The sequence below is a fragment of the Carassius auratus genome, chromosome 27 (assembly GCF_003368295.1).
Source record: "Carassius auratus strain Wakin chromosome 27, ASM336829v1, whole genome shotgun sequence".
NCBI lineage: Eukaryota > Metazoa > Chordata > Actinopteri > Cypriniformes > Cyprinidae > Carassius > Carassius auratus.
Genome location: NC_039269.1, coordinates 5,217,663 through 5,238,046, shown reverse-complemented (window position 1 = coordinate 5,238,046; position 20,384 = coordinate 5,217,663). Strand labels below are relative to the sequence as shown.

At 39.6% G+C, this 20,384-nt stretch overlaps 1 protein-coding gene across 1 annotated transcript; it reads left to right on the top strand.

The window, feature by feature from the left end:
- Nucleotides 1-1,462: 1,462 nt before the first annotated feature.
- LOC113045173 (tripartite motif-containing protein 16-like) lies at nt 1,463-13,363 on the top strand. The gene is made up of 6 exons (XM_026205373.1): nt 1,463-2,396; nt 6,481-6,576; nt 6,656-6,889; nt 12,188-12,393; nt 12,516-12,535; nt 12,730-13,363. The coding sequence occupies exons 1-6, from the start codon at nt 1,821-1,823 to the stop codon at nt 13,281-13,283; spliced, it is 1,686 nt and encodes a 561-aa protein (XP_026061158.1). The 5' UTR covers nt 1,463-1,820; the 3' UTR covers nt 13,284-13,363.
- Nucleotides 13,364-20,384: the final 7,021 nt, after the last annotated feature.

Here is a 20,384-nt window from a genome sequence, read left to right as displayed (position 1 = left end):
AACCCATTGCTTCATCACAACTTCTTTATACAGCTGGGTTCATCAACCATTACTCCTTCGAGGACAGCCAGAAACCTAGGAGTTGTGATGGATCATCAGTTAACTTTCACAGACCACATTGCTACAACGACCCGGTCCTGCAGGTTTGCCTCATACAACATTAGGAAGATTAGACCCTTCCTGTCAGAGCAAGCAACCCAACTTCTTGTCCAAGCTGTTGTTCTCTCCAGACTGGACTATTGTAATGCTCTCCTGGCGGGCCTTCCTGCATGTACTGTCAAGCCTCTGCAGTTGATCCAGAATGCAGCAGCGAGGGTTGTCTTCAATGAGCCAAAAAAGCTCACGTTACTCCTCTCCTCATCAGGTTACACTGGCTACCAGTAGCCGCTCGCATCAAATTCAAGGTACTGATGCTTGCCTACAAGACGACCACTTGCACGGCACCAACTTTCCTAAACTCACTGGTTAAATCTTATTTTCCCTCCAGAAGTTTGCGCTCTGCAAGTGAACGTCGCCTTGTGGTGCCATCCCAAAGAAGTTCAAAATCACTCTCACGGACCTTTTCCTGGACTGTGCCCAGCTGGTGGAATGACCTCCCAATCTCAATTCGTACAGCTGAGTCTTTACGCATTTTCAAGAAACATCTAAAGACTCATCTTTTTCGCCTGCCCTTAACCAACTTACACCAGCACTTTTCCTTTTGTTGTCTTTTCATTTTTAAAAAAAAAATACCTGACTATGCGTTCTATACTAGACTGAGACTTGTCATGGCACTTGTATACTGTTGTTGTTCTCTTGTTGACCTGACTGCTTCTATTGTTCTCATTTGTAAGTCGCTTTGGATAAAAGCGTCTGCTAAATGATTAAATGTAAATGTAAAAATGATCCCTGCCATCGCTCCGCCACCAGGAGATGTACTGCAGTTAAAGGAGTTGTTAGGAACTCAGAAACAAAGACCAGGAGACTCTTGGGTAATCTTCAGCAGGATTCTTTTATTGAGAACGCTCTGCGTGGCGCTGCAGTCATCAAGAGGTCTAAATTGTCCTTAAGACATTGTAGATTATATACATTCAAGTGGGAGGGATCCATACAGTAGAGGTGGAGACCATTTTAACAAAGCATGCAAATGCAATCAGGAAGATTCCAGACACTGGCAACTTCCCAGCCTTGATCTTATCAGCATAACAGTGTCATTTAAATACAGAGGTGCCTGACAGTATCAGAGACAAAAGGCAAAGCTGTGTCTTGAGCTTAAAAAAACCAAATGGCAAGGAAGAGCACAAAGACAAAAGGTTAATGTCTCAGACACTTGATTTTCCTGATTTGAGCTTCTTGGATGTCAACTTTATTACCCCAAAAAGTATACTATTATATTGGAACCTAGATTTAACATTTTCTAAATTTGTAATCCCACAGAGTAAAACATCCATGATTGGTGGTCCCCAGCTGTTGACCCATTTTATACCCAAGAAGTGGAGTACACCAGCACAAGGCACCGGTGGAGGTGCGTCAGGCAGCAATGTCCAGCAGGTCGACCATCAGCCTGTATTTCAATAACATTAGTTTGATCTCTAAATATGTTCATCTTACATTTATAGTAAATGTATTACTTTAAAAACAGGTGTGTCGAAACTCAGCAAGAATGTGACTACTGGAGCAGGAATGAGGAACTTGCTTTATAGACTTACAGACAAACCGGTTTTACACACGTCAATCAAACACAGAATCAGGGAATTATTTAAACTCATCAGTCCAGGGAAAGAGAAACTGAAGTGCAGTTGAGCTGTTGAAGGTTTGTGTCTCTGTGTTCATGCGGTAAAATGGCAGAAGCTAGTATTGCAGTGGATCAGGAGTTCATGTGTCCGGTGTGTCTGGATCTCCTGAAGGATCCGGTGACCATTCCCTGTGGACACAGTTACTGTAAGATCTGTATTACAGACTGCTGGGATCAGGAGGATCAGAAGAGAGTCTACAGCTGTCCTCAGTGCAGACAGACCTTCAGTCCAAGACCTGCTTTAGCTAGAAATACTATCTTGGCTGAAATGGTGGAGAAACTGAAGAAGACCAGACTCTCTGCTGACTGTGAGGCTGGAGCTGGAGATGTGCAGTGTGACATCTGTACTGGAAGAAAATACAGAGCCGTCAAGTCCTGTCTGGTGTGTCTGAACTCTTACTGTCAGAATCACCTTGAACAACACGAGAGTTTCTTTAGAGGAAAGAGACACAAAGTGACTGAAGTCACTATACGACTGCAGGAGATGATCTGCCAGAAACATGAGAAGATCCTCGAGGTTTTCTGTCGCACTGATCAGAAGTGTATATGTGTGATGTGTACGATTATTGAACATAAAAACCATGACATTGTATCAGCTGCAGACCAGAGGACAGAGAAACAGGTATTTAAAATTAATTTTAAGTTAATACTCAGTAGTGATCCATTAGTCTTATTTATTTATTTATTTTTGCTGTGTAGAGTCAAGTCATGTCAAGTCACCTTTATTTTATTGCGCTTTAAACAAAATACATTGCATCAAAGCAACTGAATTGAATTCGGTGATGTCAACTCTGTTCAGTTACAGTTTTTTTTCAACTGCTTACATACAAAATTATTACTTGTCACACAATTTCTAAAACCTGACACTCAAACACCAAAACCACACACTAAATCTGCAAAACCACACATTTTTGGCCTTTTACTCAGTTTTCAATTTCGTTAAACACTTTTTGCAAAACACAACACACAATTTTCTATGTAACACACAAAAATCTGACAGGAAGTTTCTTGATTTCCTTTTATAAACACAACCAATTAAAATGCCACACTAAGTCATCAGCGCCTCACACTAACTCCTCACATATGCAAACACTTGTTGCTTTACTTAACAACAACCAATCATAACTTTAGTAGTGGCCTATAATAGGCCAAATGTCAAGTAATAGGTTTTGGACAATGGATGCAAACAATGCAGACAGAGTAAGAGGAGTTGGAGGGAGAGCCAGAGGACGACTTCGACTAAGAGGAGTTGGAAGGGAGCAAGGGGAGGAAGAGAACAAAGAACAAGAAGAGTAGTCTCGAATGAGATCAGAGCTACAGTAGTCGATCATGTGATAAACCATGGTTTAACAAGGAGAGAGGCTGGACTGAGAGTCCAGCTTAATTTGAGTAGATTTACTGTGGCGGGTTTAATTTGAACCTTTAGAAATGAGAACCGGTATGTAACAATCTAATGTAATGTACACGTTCTAATGTACACATAATGGCTTTTTTACCATAACAAACAATAGGCCTATACTATAATAAATATATTTTACTGTAGTACCCTTGCATTCATTTACTACAGTGCATTGCATTGGTCACAGTTTGGTAAGGTATCAAGAGAGAATATAGCATGTGACGTGGATGACGTATGTTGGCCGGACCCAGCCCGGAGGAGAGATGGAGCCTAGATACACCCAACCATCTCCACATACAAGCACACACATTATATTTGGTTTTACTGTAAACTACATGCTACAACACTACATATTTTTGATGTATTTTTTTTCTTTTCAAACTGTATACACTAATACTACATTTACAACCACAAAGAGCAAAAAAAATTAAATAAAATTAGGTTTAAATTTAGCTTTTGTTTTTCTTTATATATTCAACTGCTCTCTCCCAATTACATTCAATCATGTAGATGTGAGTTTTTAAAAGAAGAGCTTTAGGTTTTGAATAACAGTGTGTATATGACATAATCAGAAATATAACATTATGGTAAAGGTGTTTACAACGTAAGACAAATGTTTGCTTTTGAAATATGTTTGTGATATTTTGACAGTGGTGTTTCATTTTGAAAGAGATGTGAGACAGTTTGCATCTTGTGTGTGCAGTTCTTGAATTTGTGTGTTAAGTTTTGAAAAAAAGAGGAAAACTTTGGAAAATGTGTGTAAGCAGTTGAAAAAAACTGTAAATAGTATCTGTGCATTTATTTGCAATCAAGTCAACGATATCGCTGTAGATGAAGTGACCCCAACTAAGCAAGCCAGAGGCGACAGCGGCAAGGAACCGAAACTCCATCGGTGACAGAATGGAGAAAAAAACCTTGGGAGAAACCAGGCTCAGTTGGGAGTCAGTTCTCCTCTGACCAGACGAAAACCAGTAGTTCAATTCCAGACTGCAGCAAAGTCAGATTGTGCAGAAGAATCATCTGTTTCCTGTGGTCTTGTCCTGGTGCTCCTCTGAGACAAGGTCTTTACAGGGGATCTGTATCTGGGCTCTAGTTGTCCTGGTCTCCACTGTCTTTCAGGTCAGTAGAGGTCCTTTCTAGGTGCTGATCCACCATCTGGTCTGGATACGTACTGGATCCGGGCGACTGCAGTGACCCTCTGATCTGGACACAGACTGGATCTGGTGGCTACGGTGACCTCGGAATAAGAGAGAAACAGACAAATATTAGCGTAGATGCCATTCTTCTAATGATGTAGAAAGTACGGTGTTATGTGAAGTGTTTCCTGTTCCGGTTTACCTAATTAATGCAGCCTAAAAATCCTTTAACGGATTTGGATATTAAAAGCATATTAGTATGTTATGTGTAAGCCAGGTTAAAGAGATGGGTCTTTAATCTAGAGTTAAACTGCAAGAGTGTGTCTGCCTCCCGAACAATGTTAGGTAGGTTATTCCAGAGTTTAGGCGCCAAATAGGAAAAGGATCTGCCGCCCGCAGTTGATTTTGATATTCTAGGTATTATCAAATTGCCTGAGTTTTGAGAATGTAGCGGACGTAGGGGAGTATAATGTAAAAGGAGCTCATTCAAATACTGAGGTGCTAAACCATTCAGGGCTTTATAAGTAATAAGCAATATTTTAAAATCTATACGATGTTTGATAGGGAGCCAGTGCAGTGTGGACAGGACCGGGCTAATATGGTCATACTTCCTGGTTCTAGTAAGAACTCTTGCTGCTGCATTTTGGACTAGCTGTAGTTTGTTTACTAAGCGTGCAGAACAACCACCCAATAAAGCATTACAATAGTCTAACCTTGAAGTCATAAATGCATGGATTAACATTTCTGCATTTGACATTGAGAGCATAGGCCGTAATTTAGATATATTTTTGAGATGGAAAAATGCAGTTTTACAAATGCTAGAAACGTGGCTTTCTAAGGAAAGATTGCGATCAAGTAGCACACCTAGGTTCCTAACTGATGACGAAGAATTGACAGAGCAACCATCAAGTCTTAGACAGTGTTCTAGGTTATTACAAGCAGAGTTTTTAGGTCCTATAATTAACACCTCTGTTTTTTCTGAATTTAGCAGTAAGAAATTACTCGTCATCCAGATTTTTATATCGACTATGCATTCCATTAGTTTTTCAAATTGGTGTGTTTCACCGGGCCGCGAAGAAATATAGAGCTGAGTATCATCAGCATAACAGTGAAAGCTAACACCATGTTTCCTGATGATATCTCCCAAGGGTAACATATAAAGTGTGAAGAGTAGCGGCCCTAGTACTGAGCCTTGAGGTACTCCATACTGCACTTGTGATCGATATGATACCTCTTCATTCACTGCTATGAACTGATGGCGGTCTTATAAGTACGATTTAAACCATGCTAATGCACTTCCACTGATGCCAACAAAGTGTTCAAGTCTATGCAAAACAATGTTGTGGTCAATTGTGTCAAACGCAGCACTAAGATCCAATAAAACTAATACTGATACAAAAAAATGATACACCCACGATCAAATGATAATAGCAGGTCATTTGTAACTCTAAGGAGAGCAGTCTCAGTACTATGATACGGTCTAAATCCTGACTGGAAATCCTCACATATACCATTTTTTTCTAAGAAGGAATATAATTGTGAGGATACCACCTTTTCTAGTATCTTGGACAGAAAAGGGAGATTCGAGATTGGTCAATAATTAACAAGTTCTTTGGGTTCAAGTTGTGGTTTTTTGATGAGAGGCTTAATAACAGCCAGTTTGAAGGTTTTGGGGACATATTCTAATGACAATGAGGAATTAATAATAGTCAGAAGAGGATCTATGACTTCTGGAAGCACCTCTTTTAGGAGCTTAGATGGTATAGGGTCTAACATGTTGTTGGTTTAGATGATTAAACAAGTTTGTACAATTCTTCCTCTGCTATAGTAGAGAATGAGTGGAACTGTTCCTCAGGGGGTCTATAGTGCACTGTCTGATGTGATACTGTAGCTGTGAGTGTGACAATGAAGCTCTATGTCTGTGTCATTTTCACTTTTATAATACTTACACACGCAGCATGAAACAAGCCTTAATCTTCATGTTAATTAATGTATGATTAGTGTATCGTAACAGATCATCACTTCTTGAGTTTGAACCAACAGCCATTGTTTATCAGTTGAGATACATAACCTTTAAACTGCTTCCCCTGTGTTTACTGGATTGATCTGTTCATGATGATTTAGAGCCAGTAGTTTTCTGTGAGTTTGACGATCATCTGTTTGTCCTGCAGAAGCAGCTGAAGGAGACACAGAAGACGTTCCAGCAGAGAATCCAGCAGAGAGAGAAAGATCTCCAGCAGCTGAGAGAGACTGTGGAGTCTCATAAGGTGAGTCTGGAGAAGAAGAGAAGTTTGTCTCCGTCTCAGTTCAGACTCACTGAAGCTGAATCACTGTGTGTCCTAACAGCGCTCTGCACAGACAGCAGTGGAGGACATTGAGAGGATCTTTACTGAGCTCATCCGCTCCATTGAGAGAAGCCGCTCTGAGCTGATACGACTGATCAGAGATCAGGAAAAGACTGCAGTGAGTCGAGCTGAAGAACAACTGGAGCGACTGGAGCAGGAGATCAATGATCTGAGGAGGAGAGACGCTGAGCTGGAGCAGCTTTCACACACACAGGATCACATCCAGTTCCTGCAGGTAACACAGATCTAGAAGAACAGGATCATAGTGGACTTGAGCAGATCCTGCTGTGACAGAGACTCACAGAGAAACAGTTCATGAGTGTCTTATTATATAATCATCAGTCAGACTCTCATCTGATCATATTCTTCTGAAACAGACGCCGCTTACAAACAACAGTTCAAAACTTCACTAACATTTCAGCTTTTTACCTCATTTTTCCTTCTGGTTTATTACACAATAGTGAAATCGATAGTACAGATTCAGAGTAACATTCATCAAAATTGGATCAGGTGATCTTTAAACTTATATTTTTTTAGATTTTTATGAGACTCCATTGACGTGCTTGATCTGTAAGATGGACATTTATGTTCTTAACAAGTGTTTTATCATCCAAATTATTTCCTAGAAAGTTTAAATATAAGGCGCTTGATAAGGCACCGCACAGTTCTCGGGTCATTCTCCTGGTTATATTCACACCAGCAGCAGAAACTCTGAAGCAGACATCTGTGATTGGAGCTGTTTTTAATGTGTGTCTTGAGTATTGTGATCATGGAGATGGAATGTATAAAAGTCTTCCTCAGTTTCTGCTCTAATTAATAAATCATTAACAAATATTATATAGTATTTAACTGTTATAGACTGTTATAGGGCGATAAAAAAAAAATCCATCCATCCATCCATCCATCATCTTCCGCTTATCCGGGGCCGGGTCGCGGGGGCAACAGTCTAGAGACACCCAGACTTCCCTCTCCCTAGCCACTTCTTCCAGCTCTTCCGGGAGGACCCCGAGGCGTTCCCAGGCCAGCCGGGAGATATAGTCCCTCCAGCGTGTCCTAGGTCTTCCCCGGGGCCTCCTCCTGGTGAGACGTGCCTGGAACACCTCCCTGGGAAGGCGTCCAGGAGGCATCCGAAATAGATGCCCGAGCCACCTCAGCTGGCTCCTCTCGATGTGGAGGAGCAACGGCTCTACTCTGAGCTCCTCCCGAGTGACCGAGCTTCTCACCCTATCTCTAAGGGAGCGCCCAGCCACCCGACGGAGAAAGCTCATTTCGGCCGCCTGTATCCGGGATCTTGTCCTTTCGGTCATGACCCACAGCTCATGACCATAGGTGAGAGCAGGAACGTAGATTGACCGGTAAATCGAGAGCTCAGCTCCTTTTTCACCACGAAACTGCAGAAGCTGCACCGATCCGTCTGTCAATCTCACGTTCCATCCTTCCCTCACTCGTGAACGAGACCCCAAGATAACTGAACTCCTCCACTTGAGGCAGGAACAGGAGCAATCCACCCTTTTCCGACTGAGAACCATGGCCTCGGACTTGGAGGTGCTGATTCTCATCCCAGCCGATTCACACTCGGCTGCAAACCGTCCCAGTGCACGACAACATGATCCGCAAAAAGCAGCAACGAAATCGTATGGTCCCCAAACCGGACACTCTCCGGCCCTTGGCTGCGCCTAGAAATTCTGTCCATAAAAATGATGAACAGAACCGGTGACAAAGGGCAGCCCTGCCGGAGTCCAACATGCACCGGGAACAGGTCTGACTTACTGCCGGCAATGCGAACCAAGCTCTTGCTCCGGTCTGCCAGTCCAGAGGTACTGTCCCCAACCGCCATGCGATGTTGCAGAGGCGTGCCAGCCAAGACAGCCCCACAACATCCAGAGGCTTGAGGTACTTGGGGCGGATCTCGTCCACCCCCGGTGCCTTGCCACCAAGGAGCTTTTTAACTACCTTGATGACTTCAGCCCGGGTGATGGACGAGTGCTCCTCCGACTCCCCAGCCACTGCTTCCTCAGCGGAATACAAGTGGGTGGGATTGAGGAGATCCTCGAAGTATTCATTCCACCGCCCAAAGATATCCCCAGTTGAGGTCAACAGGTGCCCATCTCTACTGTAAACAGTGTTGGTAGGGCACTGCTTCCCCCTCCTGAGGCATCGAACAGTTTGCCAGAATCTCTTCGAGGCCAACCGATAGTCTTTCTCCATGGCCTCACCGAACTCCTCCCAGGCCTGAGTTTTTGCCTCCACGACTACCCGGGCTGCAGTCCGCTTGGCCTGCCGGTACCTGTCAGCTGCCTCCGGAGTCCCACAAGCCATCCAGGCCCGATAGGACTCCTTCTTCAGCTTGACAGCATCCCTTACTTCCGGTGTCCACCACCGGGTTTGGGGATTGCCACCTCGACAGGCACCGGAGACCTTACGGCCACAGCTCCGAGCAGCGCAGCAACAATGGAGGTGGAGAACATGGTCCACTCGGACTCAATATCTCCAAACTCCCTCGGGATCTGGTCGAAGCTCTGTCGGAGGTGGGAGTTGAAGAACTCTCTGACAGGGGGCTCGGCCAAACGTTCCCAACAGACCCTCACAGTACGTTTGGGTCTGCCGAGTCTGTCCAGCTTCCTCCCCCGCCATCGGATCCAACAAAAAAAAATATCGCCGTTAATCAATTCTCAAAATTGTGTTGGGAGCTGGGTCTATACTAAGCAAGCTATGATGACTTTCACCACGATCATCCCAAACCTCCTCCTGCCCAAACTAAATCAGCTCTCCGTGCCCACCTCCGTCTGTCAGTGGATCAACAGCTTCCTGACAGACAGGCAGCAGCTAGTGAGGCTGGGAAAATACACATCCAGCACTCGTACAATCAGCACCGGAGCTCCCCAGGGCTGCGTTCTCTCCCCACTGCTCTTCTCCCTGTACACCAACGATTGCACATCTAAGGACCCCTCTGTCAAGCTCCTGAAGTTTGCAGATGACACCACACTCATCGGCCTCATTCAGGACGGTGACGAGTCTGCTTACAGACAGGAGGTAAAAGAGCTGGCTGTCTGGTGCAGTCTCAACAACCTGGAGCTTAACACGCTCAAAACAGTGGAGATGATCGTGGACTTCAGGAGAAACCCCCCTGCACTCCCCCCACTCACCATCATGAACAGCACTGTGACTGCAGTGGAGTCATTCAGGTTCCTGGGCACCACTATCTCTCAGGACCTGAAGTGGGACATTCACATTGACTCCATCGTGAAAAAGGCCCAGCAGAGGTTGTACTTCCTTCGCCAGCTGGGGAAGTTTAACCTGCCACAGGAGCTGCTGAAACAGTTCTACTCCACCATCATTGAATCCATCCTCTGCACTTCAGTAACTGTCTGGTTCAGCTCAGCTTCTAAATCTGACCTCAGAAGACTACAGAGAGTAGTCCGGACTGCTGAGCGAATCATCGGTTCAACTCTCCCATCTATTCAAGAACTGTACTTATCCAGAGTGAGAAAAAGGGCTGTCAAAATCACTCTGGACCCCTCACATCCAGCACACTCCCTCTTTGAACTGTTGCCATCTGGTCGACGCTACAGAGCACTGAGCACTAGAACGACCAGACACAGAAACAGTTTCTTCCCTCAGGCAATCCATCTTATGAACAGCTGACAATAACGGCGAACACACTACACTTTATATTTATATACACACATACTTTATTTATCTAACACACATACTTAGTATACACTTATATTTTGCACATAATATACATGTACATACATAACTTCACTTTGTAATATACCTGCCTACAATTGTCATTTGTATATTGTCATTCACTGTCTACATATTTGTATTTTTTATTCTTTTATTATGTGTTTTATGTTCTGTCGCTGTCATTCTGTTGTACTGCGGAGCTTCTGTCACGAAAACAAATTCCTCGTATGTGTAAACATACCTGGCAATAAAGCTCATTCTGATTCTGATTCTGATTCTGATTGATATTTTATATAAATGACTTGCTGAGGACAACCTAAAAAGATGCTCAGGACAGTTGACGGGCCACTGCTGCGCATCGTCACGAAAGCTTATCTTTTTCACGTGTTGTTAAGCCTTACCGCTTCTCGATTTAAACATTAAAGCATCCAAAAACTAGACGCGGAAAAGCTGAACAGAGTAGCGCGTGCCGTTAGGTGCGGAGAGAGAGAGAGAGAGAGCCGCGTATCACGGACAGCGACACTGAACCGAGCTCTCTTCTGTGAAGTTCTCCTGAATGAACAAATACAAATCGCAGTTTGAACAAACAAAAACATGTGAAAGAGCCCAATTCAAAACCGCGGTGGACTGGTGTTCAGGGCTCGCGCAGAGAAAGGCGTCTCAAAACACTAGAACATCGAATTTGCTTATTTTTGCTCTTGTGCCGACAAATACATACAAAATATGTCAAAATATCCAACTTGGAAATTATGCTCGAAAAAACTGTCAGTTATTTCTTGTGAAAGTAAACAGTTGAGGAAAAAAACGGGATGTGTATTATATTGGATGCGTTCATTGTCTCTTAAAGTGACCGCGCCTAATTTAGCCACTGGCTGCTGTAATGTTAATCCAAGAAAATGAAAATGAAAATCACTCACTGCTCTTGACTGAATTACTTTGTAGTTTTAACAGTCAAACCAAAAATTATTCAGAAACCAGATATAATTTTTGATATATATATAACAAAACTGTAATAATGTGAGAAATGTTGAAGGTGTCTGAATAAATGTAGGTTTGATTGTATATTTCATTTTTACATTGAAGACTATCCAGTGCTATTATTTGGTTTCTGTACCTTGACACCTACTTGAAAAAAAAAAAACTTAAACATTGGTGTGAAACAGGAGTAATGTTGTTTGCACCTTGTGCAATGTGGAATTAGTTTACAGCTTTTTCAAGCACTTTGTGATGCATTTTGGACACAGGAGATGAGCCCCTTTTCTAATGCACCACCTAGCTTGATAAACCCCTTCTCAAAGACTTACCGTTTGTCAATTTTATTTGGGTAACACATATTCTGAATGCCTTCGGCAGAATTCGAATGAGCCATTTCTTCTAGATTAATCTAGATTAATCTAGATTAATTTCAAGATCACAGTGAGATTAATCTAGATTTAAAAAATTAATCTATGCCCACCTCTAATATAAACATTTACTTTTGTTTTGCATCTTTGTTGGCATTGGACTTTTAGCTACGCTAACAATGTTTGTGTAAAGGCTAGTTAGTTAGCTAGTGGTTAGGTGGTTAACTAAACGCTTGGTAAAGACATATCTCACATTGTAATTTGGGGGCAAAACGTTTTTATAACCTCAACACTTATATTACTTTAAGTGTTGAGGTCATAAGAGTTTCTTATATTGGTCATACATGCCACATAATAAATAAAAAAAACTTAGCATATTATTCACTGATACCTACACGAGGTACTCTATAGATACTCTGTTATTACAAAACATGACGCTGTAAATTCTGTTTACTTCTGCTGTAAATCTGTGATCTAAAGTGTTTCTGTGTTTTCTGTAGAGTTTCCAGTCTCTCTCAGCTCCTCCTGAATCTACAGACGTAAATGATGATCTCTTCAGTTCTCTCTTCTCTTCTGATGCTCTGAGAGAATCTGTCCATCAGCTGAGAGACAAACTGGAGGATTTCTGTAAAGAGCAGCTCCAGAAGATCTCAGACAGAGGTAAAGTCCTGGAGATTCATCTGCTCTCAGAAACCAGTCCATCATCATCTCATATCATGGAGAACATCATATTAGAAATGTGTTAGGAATAGATACAGGATCATGAGAATCACACTGTTCATGTCTGTTGATTTCCACAGTCCCATTCACCAGCATTGATCTCTGGACCAGGAAGGACTTCCTACAATGTAAGTCAGTAAGAAAACCAGCAGAAAAACTCATGAGTGTGTTCATGTTCCTCCTGTAGAAGGAGAAAGAAGAGTTTATAACTGATGATGTAAATGATGATGTGCACAGATACTGAGACACTGATGATACACTGAACATGAAGAGATCAAACAGATTCATAATTCCTGATTCTGATGTGTTTTATCTCCATCAGATTCCCATCAGTTCACTCTGGATCTGAACACAGTGAATAATTACCTCCGTCTGTCTGAGAACAACAGAGTGATCACATTCACTGACAGATATCAGTCGTTTCCTGATCATCCAGACAGATTTAATGGTTGGTATCAGGTGTTGTGTAGAGAGAGTGTGTGTGGACGCTGTTACTGGGAGATTGATTGGAGAGGAGGTGTGTATATATCAGTGTCATATAAGAGCATCAGCAGGAAGGGAACGGGTTATGAGTGTTGGTTTGGATGTAATGATCAGTCCTGGAGTTTGTGCTGCTCTTCCTCCAGATACTCATTCATACACAATAACATAGAGACAGATCTCCCTGTGAAGTCCATCAGCAGTAGAATAGCAGTGTGTAGTGATGATGATGTAGTCAGGAGAATAGGAGTGTTTGTGGATCACAGAGCAGGAACTCTGTCCTTCTACAGCGTCTCTGACACAATGAGCCTCATCCACACAGTCCAGACCACATTCACTCAGACGCTCTATCCTGGGTTTTATGTTTATAAAGGATCATCAGTGAAACTGTGTTGATGAATCAGAATAGATATTATTATCATAATGGCCTTTCATTCAAAAGATCTCACAGTGAATAAATAAATGTCATTATTAACCTCATGTAGCTCCGGCCCTTTCCAGCGTTTGTGTTCTTCTGTATTCTGCTGTTTTTAAATAATTAGTGTTAAAAAGTTTAAATGACTATTTTAAACTCTTCAAGCTCATGTGATTCTTGTTCTTTTTGTACTTCATTTGTCACCCCACATTGTTAAAATGCTTATTATATACAGCTTGAATTGATATTGTGTAAATGTAAATTATTGACAAGTGTAATTTAACAAATATTAATATTTTGTGGCATATAACAGTTCTGAATAAGATTTTCTTTTTTCTTTTTCTTGAACATTAAACGTAACACAACTTAATGTTTTTATGTCTGAGTTTTATAGACATGTATTTTCAAAGAGTATTTTTATTTTTTTTATCTTAGACTGCAAATGTACAGTTTTTACAAATACAGCTTCAAGTTTTTAGTATGAAAGGAAATTCAGAATATCAAATTAAATCATCTAAAATTCAATACGCAGAAATTCAGATCGTAGAGGAAGTAGGTCAGAGGTCATCGACAGGGAAGAGTAGATAAACTCTGAAAAGTCTAACGAAGTCTTTCTTACAGTTAAGAGTTTTCTAGCGTGAGTGTGTGGTTTAAGATCAACCTGATCATGAATCATTCAGAGTCTACGCGATTCTTTAACATTTATGATTTACACTTATATGTTAGGCTAGTGTTCTCAGCATCTGAAACTTGTCACCGCAGATATTCTTTATACCTTAAAAGTACAAAAACTTTAATTATACAGTAACTTTAACAAATAAGCACAAGTCATCGTCATTCTCTTAATGCCTGGTGTTTTCTTCAGGAGCATCAGTGGACGTCTGAATCTTCTGTAATAGTTGTGTTTGAGTCTCAGTCGTCCTCAGAGTGAAAAGATGGATCTCACAATCACACACTCACTGCTGGAAAGAGTTCAGACATGCAGAAGATGCTGGAAAACTGAAGAATCTGCAGGAGCTGGAGGATTTTTGTGAAGAACAGAGCTCAGTTTAACTCTTCAGAACAATCAAGGGACTTTTTTAGGATCTCTCTTATATTGTTAAAGTATTCACATTTTCATATATTCTGGAAACTTTCACATGCCACTGTATATTCATTCTCATCACAGACGAGAGACAAAACGAGACGATTGTTAATTGGATAAAAACAATAGTGAGACATTTCTCAAAATATTCTCTTTCAGATAACTATCAGATTTAGATGCTTTGTTATGACTGAGTGAAATAATAATTTCATCTGCTGTGGTTTGATAATCGCAGTCGATCCACATCAGATGTGTCTGGTAATAACTGTGTGTCATATAATGACACACGAGGCTTTACAGAGGCCTTCAGACGTCTGACCCTTGACCTCCGGCGTGACGGTCACATTCAAATGCACTCGATCACCAACAGTCTATACTGACCCTGACCCGGGGAACTTTGACCTTTGACCTTCTTCCAGATCAGTGCACTCTGAATATGCACACAAACACAAGCATCCATTACCACGCTTTTATCTCCTTCATGAATGAAGCACTGATTCTGCAGCTTAGAGAGAGAAATTGATCCAGCTGTGATTGATAAATCATTGATCAGCTTTATTACAGGGAATTACTGCATTTCAGCCATTAATTATTCTTAGAATCTTTATTAATAAATCAGTGGGTCATCAGATAATAAAAGAGAACGAGGACAGACGAGAGAACGAGACTCATTTAGAGTTCACACTTAAGCATCATTCAGTTGCTTTCTGTTCAATTTTAACACAAGAACATCATTTCTGTGACACAAAAATGATCTTAACACCAGTTCATATGAATTATGCTTCTTTTTCCACATCTGATTAAGTCTATAAAGTCACCTGATATTAACTTCTTGTCTACTTTATTATATAAAATCAAAATGACGTCGTGTGATATCACTTAAAGGTCTTCATTTTTGCTCCAAGTCCTCATTAATTTCCTACTTAACTCACAAAACAAAACAAATGAAAAATGATATAGTTTACAGATTGCATGATGAAAAAAGGTAATCCGTAACATATTTAAGAGTCACTCATTTTAAGTAATGTATTCTCGCTAATTTTTGGATTACTTTTTACCTAACTTGTGAATAAATGATGACAATCAATGCATTTCTAAAAGATTGCTGCGGTATGTAAATGTGTAATGCTGTGCTCCGTAAGCAGTCATCAGTAGCTCTGCTGGTGTAGTTTGGTTGGATCAGGGTTTGTACTGTTCTCGTGTTCAGACTGCTGCTGGTCCTCAGTGATGCGGTTGCCGTGGAGACGGTTATTTCTGTGTGATGCTCCAGCAGAACCAGAGCTGGCACGGAATGTGCTCCTGTCTCTCCTCCATCACTTCCATCTCTCTTTTAATTCTGTCTGGTGTCTGTAATGTTTCTGTACAGTATCTAAACATTCATAAATCAAGATTTACTGGAGATTCAATACAATCTTGTTTTCTGAACCATGCATCAAAATAAAGTGAATTTATGCTTTAAACTAGAACTAATATCTGCCAATAGAGTCAGAAAAATAAAACCACTGCCAGATTTTCATCTGTTAAACTCACTGTATTTTGATATATTATCTGATGATATTGTGCTTCTCCAGGAAATATATCTCCATTTAATGGATGTTTATATATTTTGACTGGAAAACAAGATTAAAAGAATAGTTTTGCACAGTAGTTTCACTTGCAGGAAGTCAAATTGTCAATAACTGAGATACAAAACAGTTGCACACACACACACACACACTCCAGACTTTCATGTTCAGACATTAACATTAACTTTAACATGATGCTTATGAGCTGTTTCTTGTTTTCTTGAATACTGAATCTGAAGCATGACGTCATCGAAACGCTGTAAGATGAAAACACACTGACATCTACTGTACAGAAGTGAGACTGCATCAGATGACACTTCCAAACATGAGTGAAGAACAGGAGTAACAGATTTCCACATTAAGAAACTAAAGTCCTCTAATGAAGAATACAAAAATCTTGCTTCGGGACGTTTCATTCCTTTTAACGTCTCCAAATACATCACAAACCCCTCTTTAAACACCACTAATCGTGGAGGAGTTTAGAAAAACTTACATTTATGAACGTAAAATTTCAGCAGAAGCAACAAGTTATTTATAACATAGGCTATATTTTTATCCTTAAATGACAAACCAAGATCTCTTTACTGGTCCTGGAAAACAATGTTGTAATAGACAAAAATCTGTTAGAACATTTTATTTCAGCAAAGTTAACATTTACTATCATGAGATCAGGTATTTGGGGAATTATGATTTAATATTTTACTTGTTCCTTGACTAATTTAATCATCTGCAATGGTATATTCTCAATTATTTTATCATACATTTTAGAGAAGCAACTTTTGGATTACCTCAACCCTCCCAATTTCCGTCCCCAGTTGCAAACTCGTGTGTTTATGGTGTTTATTGATTATGTGCTTTTGTGCTGAGGTGTTTTTCCTGTTCCCATACTGTACTCCCAAAAGGAGCATAGTCTGGGTGTTGTTATTTTCTCCTCACTTCCCTAATGTTATGCTGTATTTCTTCCTCAGTTCCCTGTCTTCCTGTCCTGTCTACCCCCTTGTATTGTATGTATGTTGTGTATGTATGGACAGGTTGATGGATAATTTCGCTGGTACTTGTGACTAGTGACAATAAAGGGCTACTACTACTACATTATATTTATCACAAATATCATCATAACTCAATATATTCCTGAGTTGTCCATAACATGTGAGTGACCATGTGCCTTTCTTCCAGCACTCATCGATAAACAGATTTTCTGTTCACCAAAGTACACCTGTTATTCCAGACAGACATGTGATTTGGGCTAAAACTATCTTTACAAATCCTGATTGGGTCACGCTGATAATTTGTGATATTCCAGTTTTCAATCTAGAAGCCAAAGTCACAGTAAACACTTTGTAATCTGTATTAAGAAGAGTTATCCCTTATGAAAATTAACCATGGTTTTACTAAAAATAAAACCAAAAAACCATGGTTACTATAGTTAACCATGGTAACCACGAATTAACCATGGTTTTGCTAAATTAACCATAGTTTAACCATGGTATTTGTAGTAAATCTGTGGTTATACAAATGGTAGACAACACGCCAAAAAACCATGGGTTACTACAGTTTTACTATAATAAAACCATGGTTATTTTTCGTAAGGGATGGGGCGTAAATTATCTAATAAACTCTTATCTTTACCTGGTTTTGTTAACACAAATTATAAGGCCTTGTTTCATAGTTGGTAAAGTTTTTTATTCTTTATACACTCCTGTAAAACTTCCAACAAAATAAATTTTAGGGTATCCCAATTTTTTTAAATAAAACTCTGTGGTGAAAGCATGAGCGCTGGTGAGGACCAGGTTTACTCTGTTTAACAGCTGCTTCAGATTCTTGTAAGGTGAGGTCTTCTTTAATACACTATCAGTCGACGGGATATCGTTTTATCATCTGAAGAAAGAATTACTCCAGGAAATGATGATGAATAGCTATTGCGTTATGATCTGAATGTTCTACTTCATTTGCAATTAAACAATTCATTGAATTTCCTTCTTGACGTATTTTACCCTTTTCTCTTATTAATATATAATTCATCTAAAATGTAATGTAGCTTAATAAGTGTTTGTCTCTCCTCTTCTGTCATATTAGGTTGACAAAAACATTTATTAATCTCAATCAACTGAAATTATTTTTCTCTTTTCTTTCTTATCCGATTTTTGCTAAATGTAATTGAAGACTCGATTTATGTTTTATGTATTCCCGTTTAATACCACTTGGCATTATTTTTACATTAAATTCAGCTATTATTATTTTTTTCTACAAGCACAAAAGATTTAGTAAATCTGTATTAAATTTCCAATATCCTTTAGTTTTAGAAATTGATTACACTATGATCTGTTGATGAGCTCCTGAAATACTACATTTAGCTGCAGAACCTGAAAGAGTCTCAGATCCCAGCCAATATCTAATCTGGATTTTGAAGTATTTGTGTTGAACCATGAAAAGTGTCTGTGTGGAAGTGGGGTTTAATTTCTACATGTAACAGTTAATGAACTTGATAAACCGAAGTCTGGAATAATATAGTTCATATGAGAACTACTGAATTTGGAAGGATGTCTATCCATGAATTGGTCTGGTTCGTCTGAATTTTCATCAACAGGTCCTTCTGTATTGGAAGCTAATATTCAAGCATAATTTCACACCACACAATACACCAATTGGAATAATAGGTATATTTTGGTAAATAGAAAATGTCTCTTTATTTCTGAATGGTTCTCTAAAGGTGTCTGGGCTGTTACCCACTTCATGGATATGGAAGGAAATGTTTTACAGCATGTTGAATTCTGTGACAAATTTCAAATTAGTTGTACCCAAAAGAAGTTTAAACAGATAGTGAAAGCTCTCCCAATATCACTTGTAGCTATAATTAAGCAGGATATTATATATTCAAAAATCACGTCTTCCTTAAGACAACTTTGCATTAATGGTATTGATCTGCAAAAATTACAAATGTAACAACAAGTTTATAAGGAACTGTTTACTTAACTGCCAAACAAGCTCTCTCCAAAGAGACTATATTCTCAAAGACTTTAGTAAGGAGATAATAAAAAAGATTAGAGGTGATTACTTAAAATTCCCAGTCCCGCCAAAAACAAAAGAAATGCAGTTTAAAATTATAAATAGGATTCATCCAACTAATGATTTCTTAGAACGGAGATTTAAAATAGATGTAGGAAACTGTAACTTCTGTGAAAATGAACCTGAAGATTTGGATCATCTTTTCTGGTTGTGTGAAGTTGTACAAAGGTTTTGGCTGGACCTTCAACAATTGTTCGTCTCTAAAGGAATTCAGATAATGAATCTAACAATTAATGCTATAAAATTTGGTGTTTTTCAAAATGATCACAATGATTTTGGCATTAACGATGTAATTTTGTTAAGTAAACATTTCATACAGAAATGTCGTTTCTTCAAGACAATTCCTAACATTACTCATACTTTTTTATAACTCTTTATTTAGGATTAATAACAAGAATGCAGGGAAACTAGCTTCTTTTATAAACAAATTTATTGAATAATTGCCCTTTTGATTCATTTTCTTTTGATTATGTGAATGCCACATCATTTTCAGTTCACATGGCCATTTATCATATGGCCCATGCCCCATGTTTTTTCTTTTTTTTTAATGTATTTATTTTCTAAGATGTGCACTGTAGAAGTGAAAGATTTTCACATGGTACTTGATTTGTTTGTATTTGCTTTGTCAATTTAATAAAAAAAATTCTTCATAAAACAGCGACACCTGCAGACCGACTTGACCCATGACTGCAATATTGTCTCCCTCCACCCACACCCCCCCCCTCCCAACACTGTTTTTTTTATTTTTCCAAAAGGCAGCATCTGTCGACTCTGAATGAGTTTCATGTAAAAACAAGCAGTGTGATTTTTGACTTTTGCAAAATAAAATAAAAATGCCTTTCTTTTAACAGAATCCTTTAAACCCCTTCAATTCAAGGACGAAAACGAGATCATGTAGATAAATCTATTGTGCCGTCAGGAGTGAACGAGCGCTGCTGTTGCGCATGCGCACTAACATATGGAACTCTGACGTCACCGCTTCCGAGTTGAGGCCTGGACCCGGAAGCAGCGCTTCTTAAGTCATCACTTAACAAGTAGATAGAATAAAAGCGCAATCATTCTGAATAAAATATGCATTCTGCTAAAATATTTGCTGTTGGACATTAAATGTGACATGTAGAATTTGAATCAACTGTCAGGCTTGTCACTTTTACTGACTTTTAAAATAAATGTTCCCTTCTGGTGGAATGACCTCCCCGACTCAATCCGAGCAGCTGAGTCCTTAGACATCTTCAAGAATTGGCTTAAAACACATCTCTTCCATCTTTATTTGACCCTCTAACTTTAACACTCACTATTCTAATTCTATTCTTTAAAAAATCTAACTACCTTTCTAATCTTTTTGTATTCTATTTTCTTTTCATTTA